Genomic DNA, 21,567 nt, shown 5'->3' with positions numbered 1-21,567 from the left:
TTCCATGAGGCGATGAATGCATTTTGCAGTAAAGGCAACTATTGAAGTTATTCAAACCAACTAATGACATAAACAATTAACATTTGATCAATAGGTTCATTTTCTGAGAAACCTGTACGGCCGTCAGTAGAAGTAGACTGAACAGGCCAAATACTCTTAGAATGTAAAAATCCAAATAATTATAGAAACCACAACTGGGTACCTCCTAAAAAGGGTTGGTTGAACCCTGCAGTAACCACAGTCAGCTTTGCTAAGATGAATTGCTGCTTTTTCCGCTTCAATACACATGAAAGATTAATCTTTCTACTGATAAATAAAGTGGTTGCTATGTTTAGGAGTGACAGGAAGGCGAGTCTTAACATTTAAGATGGGTACCTGTGCATACCTGTAAAAAATTCCTCAGGACAATTCGTATGTTAGTTAGTATTCAAATACTGCTTCATAGTTACAGTATTTGCTAGTGAAACATGTACATTTTATTCTGCAAGTGTTTCAGTGATCTCATGCAGGCCCTCACCTTTAATTCTTGATGGTTCCACTTTTTTTTTGTGGTCTCTTTTAAGGACGTAGAGTGTCCAAAGGAGCAAGATTTTCAAGATATCAGTTATTTTCAAGATATCTTTAGTCTTTCTATTAATATTCTAGATAACAAAACACGAAATGGAACCATAAACTCTTCTGGAAGAGGAGATTTGTTTGATCATTTTAGGATGAGCAGATCTCACTCCCCCTCTCTTTCTTTTTCCCTTATGTGATCTCATTTTCTGTTACTCTTCATCCTGAGGGTTGATTTGCTTTGTTTTTATTCCTAACAAACTACTTGAACTTCTGAGGTAGGATGGGTTCCTGTGTAGCGTTATGTTCAAAGAACCCAAACACAGTTGTGACACAGTGATTTAAAGGACATAAGAGCCTTGTGTAAAATGTGGAGGGGAGGCTCTTCAGTTACTCTTGCAGTTTACCAACCTCTTTCTAAAAGAGAACCTATTTAATAGCTTATTGTCACGTCTTCTCTGGCCTGCATTGCCCCCATTTTGATATATTGCCGAAATAAAATTGGAATGTGACACAAAATGTAGGAAAGCACTTGTATGTAATAGTAATAGTATTTACTTATTACAATGAGCCTGAGAGCACAGCAGTTTACTGTAAGTGTGATCTCACAGCACTGATTGTGGCTATAGAAATATAAAAAAGGTTACAAAAGGAGAAGGCCAAATCACTCATTATACCATGGATCCTTAAACAACATGGCAGCATAGTTTGCTCCAGACAATCATAACATAAGAAGTGTTGCAAATGAGAGCCAAATAATACAAGTAAATGGGGAAAATGTTTTTTGAAAGAAGCCAATATAAGGTTACATTGTACTATAAAAGAGAAGCTTTGGTTTTGTTTACCAGTTCAATAGATGCTGTGTGTACAGTGTATGTGAAAAATATGTCACAGGATAACTGACATGACTCCACAGAAAAGCAATAGACGGAAAAAAACCTCAGAAACCTCCACCATTCTCAATATTCAAAACACCTCCACATTTCTGATGAAATCTTCATTAGTCATTAACTGAGAAAGGTCAAATATCAGTTTACAGTAGAAATGTGTAGGTGTTTTTAATAATAAGCTTTTCTGTTACCTTGAAAGCTGTGGAGATTTTAAGATCAGATTATTACACATTTCCATACTTAAACATCTTTACGATGACAATGTGTACATGTCAAATCTATTTTTATTTGATAGTTTCATAACATTAAAAATGACAAAATATTCACATATTTAAAGAAAATATACACAACCACTCTGTGAATTCACATTGTACAACACTTTGACAAAAAGTGGATTTTACAATAAAACATTTACATTTTTTACAGCTACACCCTTCGAAATGATGCATTATAAAGTTTGTTTTTTAAGTACTAACCAACAGTGTTTGAACTAGTGTCCATGTTTCTGCAAATGTAAAGCTTCTCCAAGCATCTCTCACAGGGGAAGTTTTCAAATAAGGAACTGACCACATGTCTTAAGTTTCTTAAGTTTCAATGATGCTAGTGCATCTTAGCAAGTGTACTTAATGTGTGGGGAATAACACAGCTGTCAGAGCTGTCAGCCCTAGATTTTTCAAAATAACTGAACTGGATTTAGAGCTCCTTAATCTTAAATTATAGTTTTATGGTATTATCAGGGTAATTAATAAATAGCTACTGCTAGACACACAACAGACTTTTATGAAGAAAACAGAAAACATAAACTCCAATCTACAGTAACTATCATTGCAAATTCAACCACCTGAAGTTTATGATCACTGAAGTGGGTAATGTGACCCCAGTTTCTTGAAACTATGCCTTGATGTGGCTTTTATTGCCATGTTGGATTCTGCAATGTGTAGCATAAATGCACACAAAGTGCAACATATTTTAATGAGCCAATACACAGCACAGCACAGAGTGCATTATCACAGTCGCGATAGTAATAGCAGCACATTTTGCATTATAAAGTTGGTTTACCCAGACAATATTCTGTACCGGAGACTTCATTAAATTCAAAGTCAAAATCTCTCGGCACACTACTATTATGCTATTATGTACATTCTTTTGGACACAGAGAGAAGAGAATGTTAAACCATTTTTTGTCCTCAAAAGCAAAAGTGACATTCGTTAATGAACATTACACAAATATAGTCTCCATTTATCTTCTGATAGTTGAGAAAAACATACGTCTTTACAGTTTCATTTTGGATCAGGAACAGTGATCAGCTAGATGTTTATTCATTCTTGTCTGACAAAGGAAAAGGAAATTCTGATTGGACTTGGAATATCTAATTTGCCCTGCACTGCACTACAATTAGGCCCTGTATTTTAGGAAATGTGCAACGTTCCTTCTTTTTTTTTTAAGGGAAAACATAAAACTACCCATCTTGTTACAGAATGTGCTGGGGATTATGGAGCAATATGATTGCTACAGAGTGGTATATGTATTTGCATGAAACTATGATAAAACACCTGTGTATACAGTATATGATGATAGGACTGTAGTTATTTAGCTTTTGAAATGTTGAAAAACATGGCACTTTCTCTAAAAAGTAAAAATAAAAATTACTAAGTTCACAGGAATGATTCTGTGTGGCTAGACAGTACTTGGGTGTAGCAAGATGGAGAACACATCACCACACAGCCCCCCTTTCTCTACCAGTCTTTGGTATCTGGATCCATTCTTGTGTGGTGACATATACACCTGCTGGAAAAGTTCCACTCAGTCTTTTGAGTCTGCGAACAATGGCACTTTTCTGTGTCAACGCAACACTCTTCTTTAAAGTAAGTGGAACCAAGATTGAGCCAGGACATTCGTGCACAATATTGTTCATATGTATTTTATCCAAGGAGCCTTTTCATGTATACAACAGAAACTGCCTTTAAGGGTGATTTCAACCACCATAGTGGCTCAGAATGTATCAGGTCTCTACAGCTGAAGTTGCAGGTCGTCTGGAAATGGAAACTTTATTTCCTTTTCACTACCACGTTCTGGATTCACATTCTAGCAACACAGCAAGTAAATCATTTGAACTCACTTTTGAGCGCACTTTTGTGAACAGGTTTTCGTTTGTGTTCTTTTGCATCAGATGTGGGATTCTTTACTGCCGATAAATGCTCCTCTATAACGCAGTGCTAATCCTGTAACCAAAACTTTTAAGTCCATGGTATCTGCTGAAGGCAAAAAAACGTCTTGGGGAGAATTTTCCACATTTTGTTTCGTTTCCAGAAGGCAAAGTGCGAAATTAGCAAAGACTTTCCCAGTAAATCTGAGCAGCAGTTCTGAAGGAAAGTTCGGGGCAGATGTCTTTACACTGATTCTCCCCTAAAGGCCAAGCTGAGGTGGTCTTATTTCCATGCCTGAAACAGTCCCACACCTCTCTCAGGGGTTGTAATACTCCATATGTAGTGGTTTTCTAACTCCCATTAAGTACACTGCTCCACCACTGATACGGCACAGACTTCTTCAGGGTATGGTTCAAACAGCCTGTATTGCTTTTCATCCTTCTCTGACATCTGTGAAAAAGAGGAGACATGGAGTGTGCAGTCTTGAAAATATTTTCAACTGACTTACAGGTGTATTGCTATTTGTACACAGAACCTAATTCTAGCCTCTTTAATCATGATGTTATTTACTTAAAGGGAGGACAGTCTGTTTCTCTCCATACATAAACAAATGCTGTCAACTTAATCCACATAACTCTTGATGACTGTAATTATTGCAATTTATCAAAAGCACCAAAGCAAAAAGTGCCATAATGCAAAGAGAGCCCATATCTGAAAGTGCTGGCCACAACTAATAGGAAAGGAGCCTTCAAATCTGACCAGATGAAATTGGCTTTAATGTGGCATCTTTCAAGAATAGTAAAACAAATCAGTCCTCTTACCGTGCGATCATCATTGATGTTGAACATGTGTTTAAAGATGGCCCCAGGGTCAGGGATCCGAGGCAGAATCAGTAGCCGGAGTCTTAAGAAAAATGTTAAAAAATGAAAAATTAAACTGGTTATTCGGAAGAGACAATGAGGAGTGTTAATCATTTTAGTATAACTTACTATATGTCAGAGTAAGGTTTAAAATAAATAAAACATAAGACAGATGGGAGTGAACCATGTGAAAATCAGTTAAGAAAGAAAAACCTCAGTAATGAATCATAAAAAAATAGTTACAAATGAGTTGAGGCACTATAGCTCATTGTTTGTAAGCAGGCCAATTGATTCATCTGACCTTCTCACCCTACTAATTTGTGAAGGATATTGGGAATCAGTCTCATTTAATAACACCTGTAGGACAGTGGTATTCAATCCTGGTCCAGTGTGTCTGTGGAATTTCTTTGAGACTCAGCTCTCAACTCAATCAACTGGTTACAGACTTAACCCACAGTCTTCAGGTACTGCTGCTTTAAAAAGACCTTTGAAAACCAGCAGACATATCAGCCTCATAGGACCCCCCCAGTTGAACACAGGAAGAAACGTCTCCTACATTGGCACCTAACGACTAACAGTCTGTAGTGTCTGTTGTCAGACCCTGGATTAAAACTGCTGGCACAGTCATCTTGCAGGTAAAAGACAAATGCGTCAGATATTTCAATCAAAACCTATTTGTTTAACCCCCAGTTTTTTCTTTATTGAAAATTAAGACCGTTGTTGGTTTCAGATTTTAGGTTCTTGCTGGTTACATTAAGAGATTTAAAAATAGGGGACAGTTCTGTACAAATGGAAATTGTTGTATTGCTATAAGCTTTTGCAGCTGATTCAGCCTTTCCCTGAAAACATTCAAATGGAAAAGTCTATGTAATTTTGGGGACACATATAGAATGTGCTTTTAAATGAGCAAGCATTACATGACCTGAAAACTCACCTTTTCAGGTAGATAAGGAGAGTTATGGCAGCTATAGCGATAAAGATTGGAATAATAATTAGAATAATTAGAGACCAGTCTACTGGTTGTTCTTCTCCTGTAAAGAAAAAAAACACAAAACAATGCACAAATGTGAATCTGTAGGTTGGAAACCCAAGATGAAGCTCATTTACTAAACTATTTACAAAATCCCCTAAGTGAATAGTTAATCATGTCTGAAAAAACATTTTTTTCACTGTCTGACTGCAGGAGTAGTACTTGTGTGTGAGGTGTGGAGAGGGAGAGCGGTAGCTCACTAATATATAAATTACTGTGAAACCAGCTTGAAGCATTTACTGTATAGCTCTCTGCTTTTAATTTCTGAAAAATTAACAAAGCCCAAAGTGCTCTGATTTGGCCATGGTCCTGTTGCACCTGCCTAACCAGGCACAAAAAGAACATGCCCAGGTGTTTTGGCAGTGACTACTTCTAACTGAAAAATCACCTGCCAGAATTAAGTCAACCTAGCACAGGCATTTATTACAAATCTTCTGCAAAATCAGAATTTCTCAATCCACATTTGCGCTCCCGCAGAAATGTAACAAGATTCATATTTACAACGAATTCCTATTATGAAGCCTCATTAAAAAAAACATTCAGCACAAAGAACAAAGCCAAGTCTGGTGAACTATCTACAACTGTAATTCCGAACAGCAGATACTGGCAAGAATCCCTCTTAAATGATTGAACCATTATCTTCCTGATCTCTGATACTTTGTTTCTCTTGGTGGTTTCAGCTCTGAAGTTGGGTTTATTAAGACTGGTATTCCTCAATGGTTGATATTGACCCCCCTACTGTTCAGCATTTAAACGTTCCCTCTTTGTTAAATATAAAAATCACATGGTCTGAATGATACTTTTTATGCCAATGATATATTCACATTGATGTCCACTGGAGTAGTTGTTGCTGCCCTCAGTTTCATCTCAGATATAAAAACCTGGATGACTCAAAATTTCCCTTCATTGAAATTGTCACAAAACTGAGTTTGTGCTACTTACCACCTCCCATCGCCTACAAAAAACTAATACAGTAATCCTGCATTAATCCTGTGCTTCAATTTCCATAAAGGTTTAAGAATTTAGGGGTGATTTTTTATCCTGGTTTTACTTTTTATCCTTATGTGCAAAATATTGTAAAAGCATCATTCTTCCACCTCAGAAATATTGCGCTACTATGCAATTTGTTGTCTTGAACTGTATCAGAAAAGCTGATCAATACTTTTATCTTTTTCAGAATTGATTACTTTCACCACCCTACCCACTGGGACATCTAAATCCACATTGATTAAACTTCAATATGTTCAGAATTCAGCAGCCAGAATCCTGACCTGGTCACGTGCAAATAATCACATGACACCTGCTTAAGAGTTATTGCACTGGTGTCTTATCAAGTTTTGAGTTGATATTAAAATCCTCATGCTCAACCAGTAAGTCTCTACAGTACACAGCCTGGCACCTCAGCATTTATTATCTGCCTACTCCCTAACTTGCAAGCTTCTTCAGTCAGACTCTAGTCTGCTGTTTGTACATCCTATGGGCTCTTCTCTTAAAAAGCCCCAAAGCTCTGCTGCCAAGGATATCGGAGAGAAACCTACAGTACACTGAGTTTATTCAAATCCAGCCTCAAAAGCTTTCTTCCTAGAGAAGCTCTTATTTAATTGGTGTCTGTGCCTGCTTCATTTTCTAATGACAATTTATTTTCCATCTTGTTCTAAGGGCTTCTAAGGTGTTTCTTATAGGCGCTTATTTTGGCAATTGTTATTTTTATCAAGTGTTTTCTTTTTTTTTTCCAACAAAAGAAAGACTTTTAGATGTTACTTTTTAATGTGCTATCTTAGTTTTTTTTTATTATTATATCTGTCCAAAAAAAGGTACTGCACCCATTTAAAAACTTACCATACTCTTCCTCTTCAGTCCACTCACTGGAGCCCTCTCCACATTCAGTTTTGTAGACTGCTCGCATTTTCAAGGTGTATTTATACCGTGGATCATAGGAGATAGACTCTTCTGTTTTATCGTTTGAAAACATGTCCTAAAACACATTTAGATTTCTTACTGAATTTATGTTAGGAATACTGATTATGTACTGCTAATCCTACACTATAATATATAACAAAAGCACTATGTTATAGTTGTGTCTGTGTGACTTGGAGTGTAAAAAAAATCATGATATAATTTTAGATTTCATTACTTATTTATCAAAGAAAACATTTCTATCGTTAAAACATAAACAGCACAAGAAAAGAAAGAAAGGATTAGAGGACAGGACCTTTGCGTTTACACAGGTACTGTACAATTGATCCATTTCAAACATTGGGTCTGAAAGCAAGGATAGCAATATCTTTAACTTTTAATGTCACTCATCATCCTGTGCAAACTTGCTGCACACCATAACTTATGCTTTTGAATAAAATGGTTTTAGCACAAGAAGCATCACCTGACAATGACTAAAATTCATACTGTGCATGGTATGTACAGTATTCTGAATGTCCATGTGTCAACGTTGAACATGAATTTTGAGCTCATTCCTGTTGCTTAAAAGAAACTACACAATGCATTTTACACTTGACCATTTAGAATAGTTTATAAGTAATTTAATTACAATGCTCCTGTATTTACAATGGGTTTCTCACCCAGTACAAATGAAGGGATCCTCATTGGTCTCAAAATGTTTCTGTATTGGTCTTTTGAGGTCTACAAGATGTTCCATAGCCATCAAATTTTGCATTTCCTTTATATCTTAAATGTATAAACATCCAAAATGAATCACCGTGCTGATCTATGCTTCTGAGAAGTGACCAAAATGAACTTACATAATCCGATTAACTAAGTCTTTATTACAAGCATTTACATCGTTGGTTGTAATGCTTTTTTGAAATGCCTTTTGCAAACAGCTATAAATACACAGAATGTTACAATGTCCAACCCATTCTGTGTAGTAGCTTTTGGATTCTTAATTAGCTTTATAATTTAAACATTGTTTCATCTAAACCAATGCAACAATGACAGCTAGAATAAGAAAGAGACAACATTCTGTCATACAAAATATCCTGAGAACTACTTAGTGTATGTCTCACACTGAAAGGAAAGCAAGTTTCCCAACTGTAGACTACAAATGCTTACCAATACAATCAAACAAAATGAGCTGGTTTGAGAAGAAACTGGGAGCTGGTTTTCCTGGCAAAAAGATACAGAATCCATAGAAATGACTGTCATCCAGAAACTTACCTGCCATTTTTTCATTGTGCTGTCTTTATATTGGAGTTGGTATTTCCAGCACTGTTCCTGGAAGCCTTTGGGTGGCTCCCACTGAATGTTCAGTTTGTCCTCTTTCTGCATGAAGTGCATCTTCGGAGGCTCTGGCTTAACTGTGAAAGAGAAAAGTTAAAACTTATTTAGAATGGCACCATCTCAGAAAAATATTTTTTTCTGCCTTTAACCTTGATGGCAGTGGGAGCGAGTGAATGAAACGTCATCACAGACAAAAAGCTTTCAGCACTTGCTGGCGTTTTGAAAAAGTGCAAGTTAAACTTTCTGTCATCTGTGATCATCACAAAAACCTTAATATTGCTAAAGTTGTAGTAGCAATGAAAAAGAAAATCAAAGTCTATCCTGTATTTAGTTCAGGTGGGTAGCTGCGTCAGGATGCATAGGCTGCAAAGGAACAAGTAATAGGTTTATTCCATGCTGAAAAAAAGAAGAAAGAAAACAGAACGTTTCGGCCGTGGAGCCTTCTTCAGGTGTGAAGGCTCCATGGCCGAAACATTGTGTTTTCTTTCTTCTTTTTTTCAGCATGGAATAAACCTATTACTTGTTCCTATTCTGTATTTAGTCTACATTTAACAAAAGTTTTTTGGATTTGGGAAATTGTGTACATTCGTACCCACGGAACAATTTGTACGTCTGTCTCACAACGTACTGTATAAACACAGGATATACCAGACAACACTCTATTTATATTTTTTTATACATGAAACTAGTTTGAGATCTTTTCTTCAACTCACAGAATTCCCTTGAAAGATAATTCCCTCTAATTTAAAAGAATAATCTGAGAATAAATGCAGTTAGAGATACCTTTATGTAATGGATTCACTTCAAAGTACATGGGCTTCACAGGAAGGTAGCCCTCTGTTCCATTAACAAGAATGAAGAGTTGGTTATCATTGGTTCCTTTCAGGTCTAGAAATGTACTATGTATGTGGCATCCTTTCGGGAGACTGCCATCATAAATGTAAGTACTACATTCCTGAGTGTGTGATGTATTTTTTAGCCTGCAATAAAGGAAACATTACTGAACCACAAATTAAACCCGAGGCTTCACAAAGTGCTGACAAAGTACAAAAACGCATAAGCTTTGTCCTATATTGTTCCCCAATCCAAGCATTTTAAAAAGATTTAAGTCTAGACTGAAACACCATCACCATGGTTATTGCAATTCCAGGTTAAATATACTGTATTCAAGCAATCAAATCTGTTTTTACTGTGTTGTTATGTTTTTGGTACACTATGATAAATGTTTCAAGCAAGAAACATTTGTTGTTAGGGAACAGGTTTAACATGCCCTCACAGGTAATACTTTTCAATTCCCCATACTCGACATAAGTCAGTAAAATAACTTCAGTACAAACCAGTAATACATGCGGTAGTTGGAATGTTTTCCAGAGTCTATGTGCCAAGTACAGTTCAGGAATTGAGGCATGTAAAAGGAGCACTGGAAGCCTTTCACTGCAGTCTGTGGGTCACCTGTTGTTGACACATACAGTAAAGACAAGAGTTTAGCAGGATGCCTTGCAAAAAGAAAAGTTGTTTTCACACAAGAACTGACTGTAATCTGAAACTGTTTTGTGTGGATATCTTAATTTATCTCTACCCTATGTAAATAAAGTCTATGAAATGGCAAACCCATTTATAAGGAAGTGAAATTATGACATAGACACAGTCAAGCAGTGTTACAGGGCTCAGTATTTTGGGAATCGTCCTTTACGGTTTTGCTCTCTCCACCTTTGACAGTTGGACTGCAGTCCAGTCCTGATGCAGCTGCTGTATCACAGCCACAGGAAATGGGAGATTTTTGTTTGTTTGGTTGTTTGTTTCCATCTAACAAACACAGCCAGGAGGAATTCTTCTAGGCAAGCTTAAAAAGATGGGAGCTCCACTGCACCAGTCACACCACAAATCACAATAGACCTGATTGTGTTCAATAGTGTTTTCAAAGGTGCTTCATAATCTTGAACACGAGGACTAGATCCCACAAAGGTGCTAAATTTAAACTGTAAAATTAGACAGCCCAAGGAACTGGTACTTCTGCTGGAACAGTTTGGAGGCACACAAAGTTTACAGTATGTTAGATAAACATTTCAAACACGTTTTTACATTAGCAATTCTAATGTTCAGTACATCTGATACTGCCCAAAGTACCTTTCTCATTTTCCAAATCCTGAAACATCTGAACTGGTATATTTAAAAAAAAATCTGAATTCCATGGAGTAAACACTTCAGGAAAAGAAAAAACAAGAACAACCAGGGCTGACTGCTGTACAGTACGTAGAAAAAGTAAGACTATAGACCAGGAGATTCCAAATCTAGGTTTGTTGGGCCACAGTCAAGCAAGTTGTACAGTTCAGCACCTTAATTATGATGTAAGTGCAGAAATTCTAAAACTGAAGAAATGATGATCCAGAATTGCTCATCTTTTAAAAGGTTGTAAGAGACCTTATACTCCAGGTAAACACTGACAGCACAGTCTGCTTACACAGTTACAGTAGCCTTCCTATCCAAACACTGCAATACGTAGCGATGAAGACTGGTACACAACAGACATGATAAAAGACAGCGCACACCAGAATGCGCTTACATGACCAGTGTATTGCAGGCCCTCTTGTTATTTAAAAGTCTGATGAATTTCAAAATGAACAGTGGAACACAAACCAGTGAGCAGAAGAGGAGACTGTGTGCGAGTGCAACAGGAAGCACTTTGTTACCAAAAAGACTGTGGGAGACTAGAACAAGCTACCCAGATATGTTGTTGAAGTCAATACCCTGGTTTCTTTCAAGAAATGGCATGATGAAACCCTTGGATCAATTAACCACTACCAAACAGGCCAGATGGGCCCAGCAGCCTCCTCTTGTTTGTAAACTTTTCTATGTTCTGATCTAGTGTGTAATGTTAGCTTGTGTAGAACTTGTGCTGCTTTCTCCAGAACTGTGTTCATTGTTACCTGCTGGTGTTGGAATTGTGGCTTTAACCCAATCACTCTCCTTCCAAGAAGGACATTCTTCTGACTTAGTTCGAATTCCATATTCAACACCATCGCTCAAATCCAGGCATTCTTCAAAGCTCAGTTTTGAACGAATATAATTCAATTTTTCCCCCTACAAAGAAAGTGGACTGAAATCAGTATTGTTGGGAAATTCATATGATTACATTCATTCACACAGCTGATTTTGCCATTATGTAATTGGCAATATGAGCTCTACATCCACATCTCTGACAATCCTCAGCACTGTCTGTGGAGAGAGGTGTCATGGGTAGGGGAAGTATTTTACCTGAGATATACTTTCAGTTCATTTGCTAACCTGCAGATCTTCAGTGTTTTATCATGACCAATTCATCATAATTGTTACAATGGGGATAAAGTGTTTTTGAAAAGAGGTTTTGCAGATAAAAAAATATTGAAAATTCCTGTACTAAATAGCTGCTCACTCAGTTGCAGATAGTAGCTTCAGTAGACCACACTCAGATTAAGATATATACTGAAGCACAATGAAAAACACTACCAGTCCACGTTTTACATAACTATCTTACTGGGCACAAACATAAAGTTATTTATATATTAAATAGTAAACAGGACATGATTTTTTATTTTTGAGTAGTATTGTTCCTTGACCTAAAATCCTGAGCTCAAGATGTGATTTTCTAAGAAAAACAACATACCAGTGCTTGTACAGTATATAGACATTTAAAAGGACATTTTAAGAACAATGAAAAGTATGATCACTCACTGCTCCAGTAAATAAGTTTGCCTGATTACTAACGGCATGAAAGCCATCTATTTGTGAAATAGGATGCCAGGAAATTGATATTTCTTTCTTCAACAATCGGCAAATGTTTCAGTGACACTAGCTCTAGGTGTCACCTGTCATGGGCCAGGGCTGTCACATCTGTATGAGCAGTCTGTGGAATTATGGTCAGACTGCATTGGCTACAGTATATGTCATTCCAGGAAGAAATACTCCACATACCAACATAACGATAAAATGAATGAAACCTTTGATTTGGGTATTGGTTCACATTTTCAGTAACTGCCCGATATCTAGAATATTTTATGAAAATTGATTCGACCTAAATGTGTTGCATTTCTTGTGGTCTTCAGTGCATCAGAGATTTGTCTTAAATCTCTGTGTGAAGTTTATTGTGAGGCTTGTAAACTCTGACTTTGAATACTAAAACGTATTTTAAAGAAACTGACAGAGGCTTGCCCTTAGTTTAAAACAGGCATCCTCTCAGTGTCAGTCTTTATCATCCTTAAAAAACAGACACGCTGAAAAGGAACTTATAAAGAGGACAATTAAAATGCCAATAAAAAAATGGAAACAAGAACTTACGTTTTTTTTCTGATACACTTGATAAGAAACTTTACAGGTGTTGTTAACTAAGCTCACAGGTGGGTTCCATCGTAACTCAACGCAGAACTCACTCTTCCTTGAAAGTTCCACTTTGCTCGGGGGAAAGAATTTTTCTGAAAACAAAAAAAATATGAAATAAGGATGATACCAGTCTTTTTAAAAGGTTTATCCCAGCAGTTTTCTTTCTGAACTTCCAAAAACAAACATGATACATGCAAGTGGTAGGTGGTATTGATTATAAAAAAAGATCTTCATCTATTTTGCATACTTAGTTTTGGATTTTAGGCAAAAATGACCCTTTCATCAGGTAGGGAACTCAAGAGGGAGGAACGCGACTAAAAGTCCAGGACTTGGGTTGTGAACAGGGAAAAGCAAATCAGCCTTGAAGAGATCAGGCAACAAGACAAGGTGGAAGGAAATAATCAGGTTAAACTTGTCCCAAGATCCCCAAGTTCCTCATTTTAACAGAAGTACGTGCATATTTGTTTTGTTGTGCGAGAGGGCGGGTCCTCTTTTTGTTTGTTTTTTTCAAATGTATCAGCAAGTTTGATACAAAAAGTGTACTACTTGATCATTATTTACGTTCAAATAATGTGATGACAACATACTGTACTGTACATGCTGTTGACCCAGTACATGCTTGACTCTGTTCTGACCACTGTGATGGCTAATATGCCGCCCAATATATACTGTATTCTCCACATCATATTCAGAGACATCTTGGCGTGTTTCATTGCTTCTCCACATGCTGGGGCTGAATGTACAACTCCTCTCTAATTAAAACTCTTCTGGTTTACCAGAGAGCCACGTGTTTCATAGGTTTGGTTAGTCCATTACTTCACAGAATATATACATATTACAGTGTCTCTCAAAAAATAGCACTGGGTTAGAAGTTCTTCACCATTCTGTGTCCTGAATAAATTCCACTCTAAAATCCCCCCTCAATGCAACTGAAGCCGTTTCTCACTTCTCTTCTGTCCCTAATTAGCTGTGTAGTGGAGATGGTATTGCAGAATGACCACAGTACATCACCCACATACTGTAGGTGATGCACTTCAGTAATGGGTAAGGTAGTTTCCATCCTACATAACTGTACAAGAGTATACTAACAAGTATAAATTATTTTTCAATCAGGTCTGTTTCCTCTTATTAAAGACTGGCCAATCAATCTAAGAATCTACGAAGGTGTTTGACAAATAAACAGTCCAGAATTGCATCCAAGAACCGATTAATCAAAATTACCCGACCATAAGATGGTCAAATGTCCTAATGTAAAATTTTGCATTTTTTGAGTGTATTAGCAAAAACTGGTAGACTGTAAATACTGTAAACAACGCGAAGCCAAAAACAAGCTTTTGGATTCTCACAATTTGGTACAGATCTGATCATTGAACATACTTTGAAACCACAAGAGCTTTAAAATGCATTGTAAAGATTATGATTTCACTGAGGGCCAACATCATAATTGTGAATTGGAGAACAAAAGTGACTAAGACCACAGACGAAAAGGTGCACTTAAAAATACTGTAGTTAAAAATGGGTAACTAAAAAAAGGTAGGCATAGATCCACTGTTTGTTTCTTTCCGAACATATTTTGTCATAATATTCTCTCCATTTCCTAGAAGAAAGCAATGCTGTCATTTTATTGGCAGACAAATTTTGCAATGTTTTAAGCACTGTCTTACGCTATCAAACCTGTTTGGTGTGAAGAGAACTAAACTAACGAATAAAGACAACTAGAATTATCACAATAATTCAGTCTAACTACTGGTCTTAGAGGTATCAAGTCTCCCACCTTCCGTGTCTTGATCGTGTTTGTTTTCCTGGATTGCTCCTGCACTGGTTTGACTGGTACCTGTGGTACTCGTTTTGATTTCCACCTATTCCTTGCTACGATTCCTATATAATGTTTTTGCCTGCCTGCTTCCTTATTGAACCTTTACCTGGATCCAACCTCAGACCACATTAACACCTTGAACTCAATTGGTAAACTCAACTTCTCCACCTGATGTGCAGTGCAGCTCTGTGGAGCTATGCAGGGGATTCTGGTGCAGAAAGGCTGCCATGCATTTCCCTTATGAGGCACTACAATTCAGTGATCAGACAATGGTTTGGCTCCCCCCAGTGCGTAAAGTGCTGGGGGATGAAAAATGCTCTTTAAGTGCAATTCATTATGAATATTGTTGGTTCGTTGGGATTTTCGCACTTCAGGGACAAAAGTGTTTTTGTCTTTAGAGTTATTCCATAATAGTTATGGCTCCAAAAGCGAATTACAGACATGTAAGAACACTTTAGGTGCTATATGAGGTTTTGCAATACACCAATGTTTCAAATGGCACTTGTAAAAGGTGTTAAGTCTCAACTAGCGGCTAATCGAAAAACATCCTGAAGGATGCTGGCCTTCAGGGGCTGCTAGTGCCCCCATTTCACTTCCAGAAATGAAAAGGTTGCCAAGTACCCTAACTGCGCATTTGACAGTGGCTTTTGTTCAATCTGAGCTCTGCACTGGCGGATTTAAAAAGATCTAAGAATTAATTTCAAGACAGAATGTAAATGCACCCTTTACAATTGCCATAAATGTGGCCTAGAAACATCCATTTCAACAGACATGTGTAGAGACGGGTTTTGCAATCCCGATAACCTAACGAGCCGTCATTGACTCCGGAAGGACTAATTCAGTGGAGTCAAGCTCATTTGCTGTGGTAGCCAGAAATGATGTGAATGTACTTCAAGTGAGCCGTACAAATCAATTGAAATACTAGGCACCACCAATACATAGAATGGGTAATATAAAAATACATTATTCTATAATACATTATTTGTAGTGTATACTGTATGTTACAATGACATACCTCCTTTTAAAATACAATTAGCAGCCATTGTGTCTCTACTAGATGCCAGTTTAACTTATCTTGCTCATTACCCTCTAAGTACGGAATGGTGTTTTACCATTACTAACTGTAATTATTTAAAATATCATAGTTGCGATCATTGCACACAGCACAATGGCACAAAGAATATGGATGAGACATTTTCTTAAACAACTGGCAAAAAAATCAATGTGCAACTCTAAACACCCAACCCACTGGGGGGACTGAAATTGGAGGCATTGGTAATCAGCATCACCTGTCAACTCTGCATGGTAAGACTAACACAGCAGCTATAATGCGATGTGAAAAGCAGCTACCTTCCATAATAAGTACAGTTTTAGTGTTTTTAATTGGGAAGCAGAATCAGCAAAAGGCAAGGTTAAAGGGACAAAAAGTAAATACTAAACCCTATACATGTGCCAAACATCAGCAAAATAAAACACCAATTAATGCAATTGTACAATATCTGCTTGACTAAATAATTTATATTCTGCAGCTAGGAGGTTTAGAAGAGCCCATTCTTGTAGCTCAGTATCAAAGGTTTCTAAGTGATTAAATCAGTGAATACATCACACATCATGTGCTTGTTTTCCCTAGGAGATGGAGGACATGTTTTACTTAGATGCATTTAGCTTTTTAGCCACTCTAGATACAGAATGATTTTGTTGTATATTAGCCAGTAGTTAATGCCTTAAGTTGTAAATATTTACAAGTCTCTTAATAAACCAGTGATGTAATCTTAACAGTTTGGGCATTAGGGATTAGTTTGAGAAAACAAGACCAAAACTCTAAAACACCTGAAGGAAACGTCAATGCTTTTCAGTACATCTTTCCTTTCCAGCATGGAAAAAGAAATTGGGTGGACCTTATAATAATTAATAATCCAGTGGACAGTTCTGTTTTTAAGCACAAACACATAGGGATTCATGTAGAAGCTTTAGCAAAGCATTTCAAAGACATTTCAGAGCAGGCAAGTATAGTTGTGGTTCCAGTTTTTTAGTGATATCAGGAAGAAGGAAATATTGATGGTTCTTTGAAGGATGTAGACAGTATATTTTTCATTTCTCACACATTTTCTTAAATTAAAATTTAAAGTAGCAATTACATATATTTGTGGCATTCTAGCAATCCTACTATTAGGAATATTTTAGCCACCAGGTTAACTTTTATAAAATTCTTAAAATTTGTGCAGTAGCTCCTATACTGTACACTCTTTATGTTAATTGACTGGTTTGCCTGCTGCAACCCTTCATAAGATGAAGCAGCCATAGATAACAGATGGTCAGAGAGATCTATTTAACATAACTGTAACCCAAGCAAAGATACTGCACTGTCTTAAAGCTAGGAAGTTTTGTTAACAAGACACAATCATGTTTCTGTGCAATTAAATGTTAAAAATGTTAGTGTTCAAAATATAGATAAAGAAATACTGGATGAAAAAGAGTAGTAAAATACTTCTATAGCTAGGGTGGCCAATTTACTCTCCTTTACACTTGCAAACTACTCTATTACAGCATTCACATTTATTGAGCTGGTCAAAGTGCGATACGTGGAGATACTTACAGTACTAGAGAGGTGACCCCAGCTATTAGATAACCAGTTTTAATTTACCAAACCTTTGTTCTCAACACTCTACAGGGAAAGTAAACATAAACACACAGAGCTATTGGGATAAGCAACACTAAATATTCCAAATATGTTTATTTGACCACACAGGATTGTGAGTTATTTTGAAACTAAAAAGAAAATTAATAACAAATTAAACACACAAAACCTAGAATATGCATATTTCAACACTACAACAGCAATGGGATTTCTAATTAATCGTTTTTATAATGCAGGGATCATTTCCTCTTAATTTTATTCCAATAAATAAAACCTCCATGGTTTTGTAACCTGGACAGTTGCCTTGCTCAACCACCCTAGTTATGACCTTGGATGCACTGCTCTATAAAGAAATAATAAAAATAAAAGCGTTTTCCCAGCTTTCCCTGGCTTATTTCATGGATGTCTGGTGCGAGGCCAGAATAATAGTTTCTGAGAGAACCAAGATATATGGTTCTCTCCTTGTTCTTCGGATGAGACACAAAACCGAGGTCCTGACTCTCTGTGGTCATTAAAAATCCCAGGGTGTTTCTTGAAAAGAGTAGGGGTGTAACCCCGGCGTCCTGGCCAAATTTCCCATTGGCCCTTACCAATCATGGCCTCCTAATAATCCCCATCTACAGTATGAATTGGCTTCATAACTCTGCTCTCCTCCCCACTGAGAGCTGATGTGTGGTGAGTGTTCTGGCGCACTTTGGCTGCCGTTACATCATCCAGGTGGATACTGCACATTGGTGGTGGTGGAGGGGAGTCCCCATTACCTGTAAAGCACTTTGAGTGGGGTGTCCAGAAAAGCGCTATAAGTGTAAGTAATTATTATTATTATTATTATTATTAGTAGTAGTAGTAGTATTATTATTATTATATGGAAGTTGTCAGATGTAATAGAAAAGAAAAGCTTAGGATTCACTGTTGATGCACTGGTATCTACAGTATGAACAATCTACCTATCCTGGAGTCAAAGCCGAGACCCATTGCACTGTACAGGAAAAGAGAAAAGAGAGTCTGGCCCAATTGTTTCAGGTGAAGCAGAAGGCCACATTTCTGATTGGAGTTCTTTACTGCTGTTTCCACCCACTTTCCTGGTTAACGTAAGGTGACACTTTCCATGGATTTTCAGTACAGTGAGCAATATTCAAGACAACGCTGACCACTGCCACAAATCCTCAGCACCATGTGCAAAAATACTTATTAAAATCAAAGCACATACTGGATTGTGGTGCTAAACCTATCCCATCACCAAGACAACTTTTCCCACAATGATTTGATTATACAAACAATACTGTCTCATAAGCTATTTAAAGCTATGTTTTGTTAGATTTTAAGCATACAGAGTCCACTATGATGCAAAACATTACTAGCTAAATGGTAAACTACAGAAATGTTATTGTCCACCTTTATAAACCAATCTTTTTTAATGGAAAAAAAGTGAATCACAAAACAGGCAGGCTGAGAGCTTTTTAAAACTTTCTGGGGGGGGAGGGGTTGAATTCCTTTGTTTTGTATAAAATATTGAAATAAGGAGTGCAGGGGTACTGGGAGAGCATGAGTAAAGGTAGTTTTATAGGTCACCTTAAAACTCCTGGTTTTAAAGACTAGAAATTGTTGCTAAAATAAACACAATCATTTGGTTAAAAATACTGTGATCCTTCAGGGCTGAGGAATGTCCTGATTTTTAATCTAAATCATTTGTGATTTATGGAATTGAAGGATTCATGTGAAATTATCAAAGACCAGTGTGGGAAACTTCTGACAGACCTCAACCGCGCTTAACCACTTTAATGTAAACGATAGGAATTCTGTAGTTTATACTAATACCACTATCTCACACAGCACCTTGTCAATTCATCACAAGAGTAATCTAAAAGCACATCAGTCCAGCTGTCTGCTGAACCAAAACATCACAATGTATTGAAAGATTTTTATAGTAAAAGTCCATTTTGACGATGTTAGTCTTTTGTACAAATTGGAGGCTAACACCCAACCCCATTTTTATGGTAAAGGGAAATTATGAGGATATAAGTCATGTTTACTACATTATAGACGTGAGGCAAACATCCAATCCCATTTAGATAAACGTTCCGGAGAGTTGGGGTGGATTATAGTCCAATTGGCTACACTGCACCACACAGTCACTTCCCAAAACCACAGAAATCTTGAAAGGGAAACGGTGAATTCTTCAGCTGTTATTAAGGTAGGGATCGTAGAGAAAAATCAGATATCTAGATTTTCCTAATACAGTACCTTGCTTCATTCTATTCAAAGACCCTCTTATGCCTGTTAAACATTGATTGTTGGCCAAATCTGGAGGCGTTTAAAATAAACACTGTCACAACAGTGGAATGGCTCTGGCACTACCAAGGAAGGACTTGGAAACCTGTCGTTCTGCTTTAATTTAACAGCGGCTTTATTTACAACTTTCTCTGTCGACGGGATTGATTTTCAGATTGATTTTCTGAAGAAGCGTCCACCAGATAGAAATAAAATTATAACTTTCCTAAACTTGAGTAAATAAAAGTGAGGAAAAACAGTAGTTGTTTGTGCTTTATAGTCGTCTATAACCTGAAGGATATTGGGGCAGTCATTTAAAGTAGCATTTCTAAATATAATCATTTTAAAATACACTCCACGTATCCCCTAAAGATTACTCATATCCCTCGAAAGCAATGTTTACAAATTAAATATATGATAGTTTCACTATGTAACTATCAAACATAACTAGAAAGAGTTGTCTAAACATTCACAAACGCAAGCGGTATCTTATTTACAGAAATACAGAACTCTACGCCTAAAGAGCCGCGCACGTAATTCTAGTAAATGACTCAGGCGCTGACGTTAGTTTCAGGAATCACTGTGTGTGTCAGTGGTGGGCATTTCCAATCATGCATATTTTTTCTAGGTTAATGAAACGGAACAAGTTATTATTTTACTCCAACAGAGACAAACTAAAGCGAAACAAACCAAAATCAGATCACTTACCTGTGCGGTCTTCGGTCCAGGCAACATTTGTCCAGAAGGAAACCAACAGAAACAGTCTCCCAAAAGTACACGACATGTTGACAATACGCTTTTTTCAAGTTACCTGATAAAGTTTTAAGCACAATTAAAGCATAATACTGCAGTTACGACCGATTAAAGTACTTGAAGTGTAAGAAAAAGGCTGCGTATGGGCTCCGTATAGACAGCATACTGTCAGATACCGCTTTTGACAAGTTTCCGCATTGTCGCAACAACTCGTTGTGATAATGAGTCAGCCAGGTGGAGGTATAGAAACAGAATCCGCAGGGCGTGTTCAAATCCGAAGTATGACTATAATCGGCTCTGTTTTTCAGCCGAAAGCAACGATGGATCATACTTTCTCTCTGCAGCTGAAACTTAATGTCTCATTTTATCATTTTACCAACCTCAAAATGCCTCAGCAGTTCTATGTAGTCTTTCTCCACATATCAGTCGTTTTTGGCCGGTTTACTACAGAATCAATCCACGAGTAACTATGCCAATACAAGTAATCTCCAATTCAAACAGCACATAGTGGAAACTGTCGTGAGACATGAATGCAAAATTTAAAATAACTAGGGTGCTACTCCCAGTCCCTCCCTCCGTCTCCCACGCCCCTTCTCTCCCTCCCCGCCGTTCCTGTAAAGCAAGTTGGGAGACCGTAAGTGAGGTACAATTTCGTTTTGACGAGTTTCTATAAATAGAAAGAATAAATTGAAATTCTTAATCAAAAACAAAATATAGTTAACTAGAAACTTAAAATTTCTACTGTTAAAAAAAATTAAATATTGCATGCCGAGACGAACACCTTTGTATTAGAGTGAAAACGCGTCTTTTGTTTGCATTATTTATTTTGTTCGTTCAGATGGTTTGGAAGTCACTTTCACAACTGTCTAAGACCACTCCGTAATTTAAATAACATGTGGTCGTAGACAATGGATTGGATTATTGCTTGGGGCTCCTATGTAAAAGTTAGTCTACTGAAGGGAAGACATGCGCCGAGGCTCTGAAAAGTTTTAGAAAATGCTGGTGGATTCTGCTAA

General features: G+C 37.1%; 1 protein-coding gene across 2 annotated transcripts; it reads right to left on the bottom strand.

Annotated features, from left to right (window-relative positions):
• Positions 1–1,715: 1,715 nt before the first annotated feature.
• On the bottom strand, positions 1,716–21,094 carry il13ra1 (interleukin 13 receptor, alpha 1). 2 transcript variants are annotated; one of them, XM_088649083.1, is made up of 11 exons: positions 20,932–21,083; positions 20,507–20,609; positions 13,032–13,165; positions 11,645–11,798; positions 10,055–10,169; positions 9,501–9,697; positions 8,655–8,794; positions 7,323–7,458; positions 5,388–5,484; positions 4,415–4,496; positions 1,716–4,043 (listed from the first exon to the last, which is right to left on the bottom strand). In XM_088649083.1, exons 2-11 carry the CDS (start codon positions 20,580–20,582, stop codon positions 3,954–3,956), a joined length of 1,221 nt encoding a protein of 406 aa, XP_088505209.1. In that variant the 5' UTR covers positions 20,583–20,609; positions 20,932–21,083; the 3' UTR covers positions 1,716–3,953. The 2 variants fall into 2 exon arrangements, with proteins under 2 accessions (XP_088505209.1, XP_088505208.1); XM_088649082.1 differs by having other exon boundaries at positions 20,507–21,094.
• Positions 21,095–21,567: the final 473 nt, after the last annotated feature.

Source organism: Lepisosteus platostomus, chromosome 10 (genome assembly GCF_059453375.1).
Source record: "Lepisosteus platostomus isolate fLepPlt1 chromosome 10, fLepPlt1.hap1, whole genome shotgun sequence".
Classification (NCBI taxonomy): domain Eukaryota; kingdom Metazoa; phylum Chordata; class Actinopteri; order Semionotiformes; family Lepisosteidae; genus Lepisosteus; species Lepisosteus platostomus.
The sequence above is the reverse complement of the archived record's forward strand: the minus strand, read 5'-3'. Positions and strand labels throughout refer to the sequence as shown.

Excerpts from the sequence above, each read along its gene's own strand:
- il13ra1 (XM_088649082.1), bottom strand. The coding sequence starts at position 20,582 with ATGTCGTGTACTTTTGGGAGACTGTTTCTGTTGGTTTCCTTCTGGACA. Across the intron at positions 11,799-13,031 it reads AAGTGTATCAGAAAAAAAAC|GGGGAAAAATTGAATTATAT; the intron begins GTAAGTTCTTGT and ends CTTTCTTTGTAG. Across the intron at positions 7,459-8,654 it reads GCACAATGAAAAAATGGCAG|GACATGTTTTCAAACGATAA; the intron begins GTAAGTTTCTGG and ends AATGTGTTTTAG.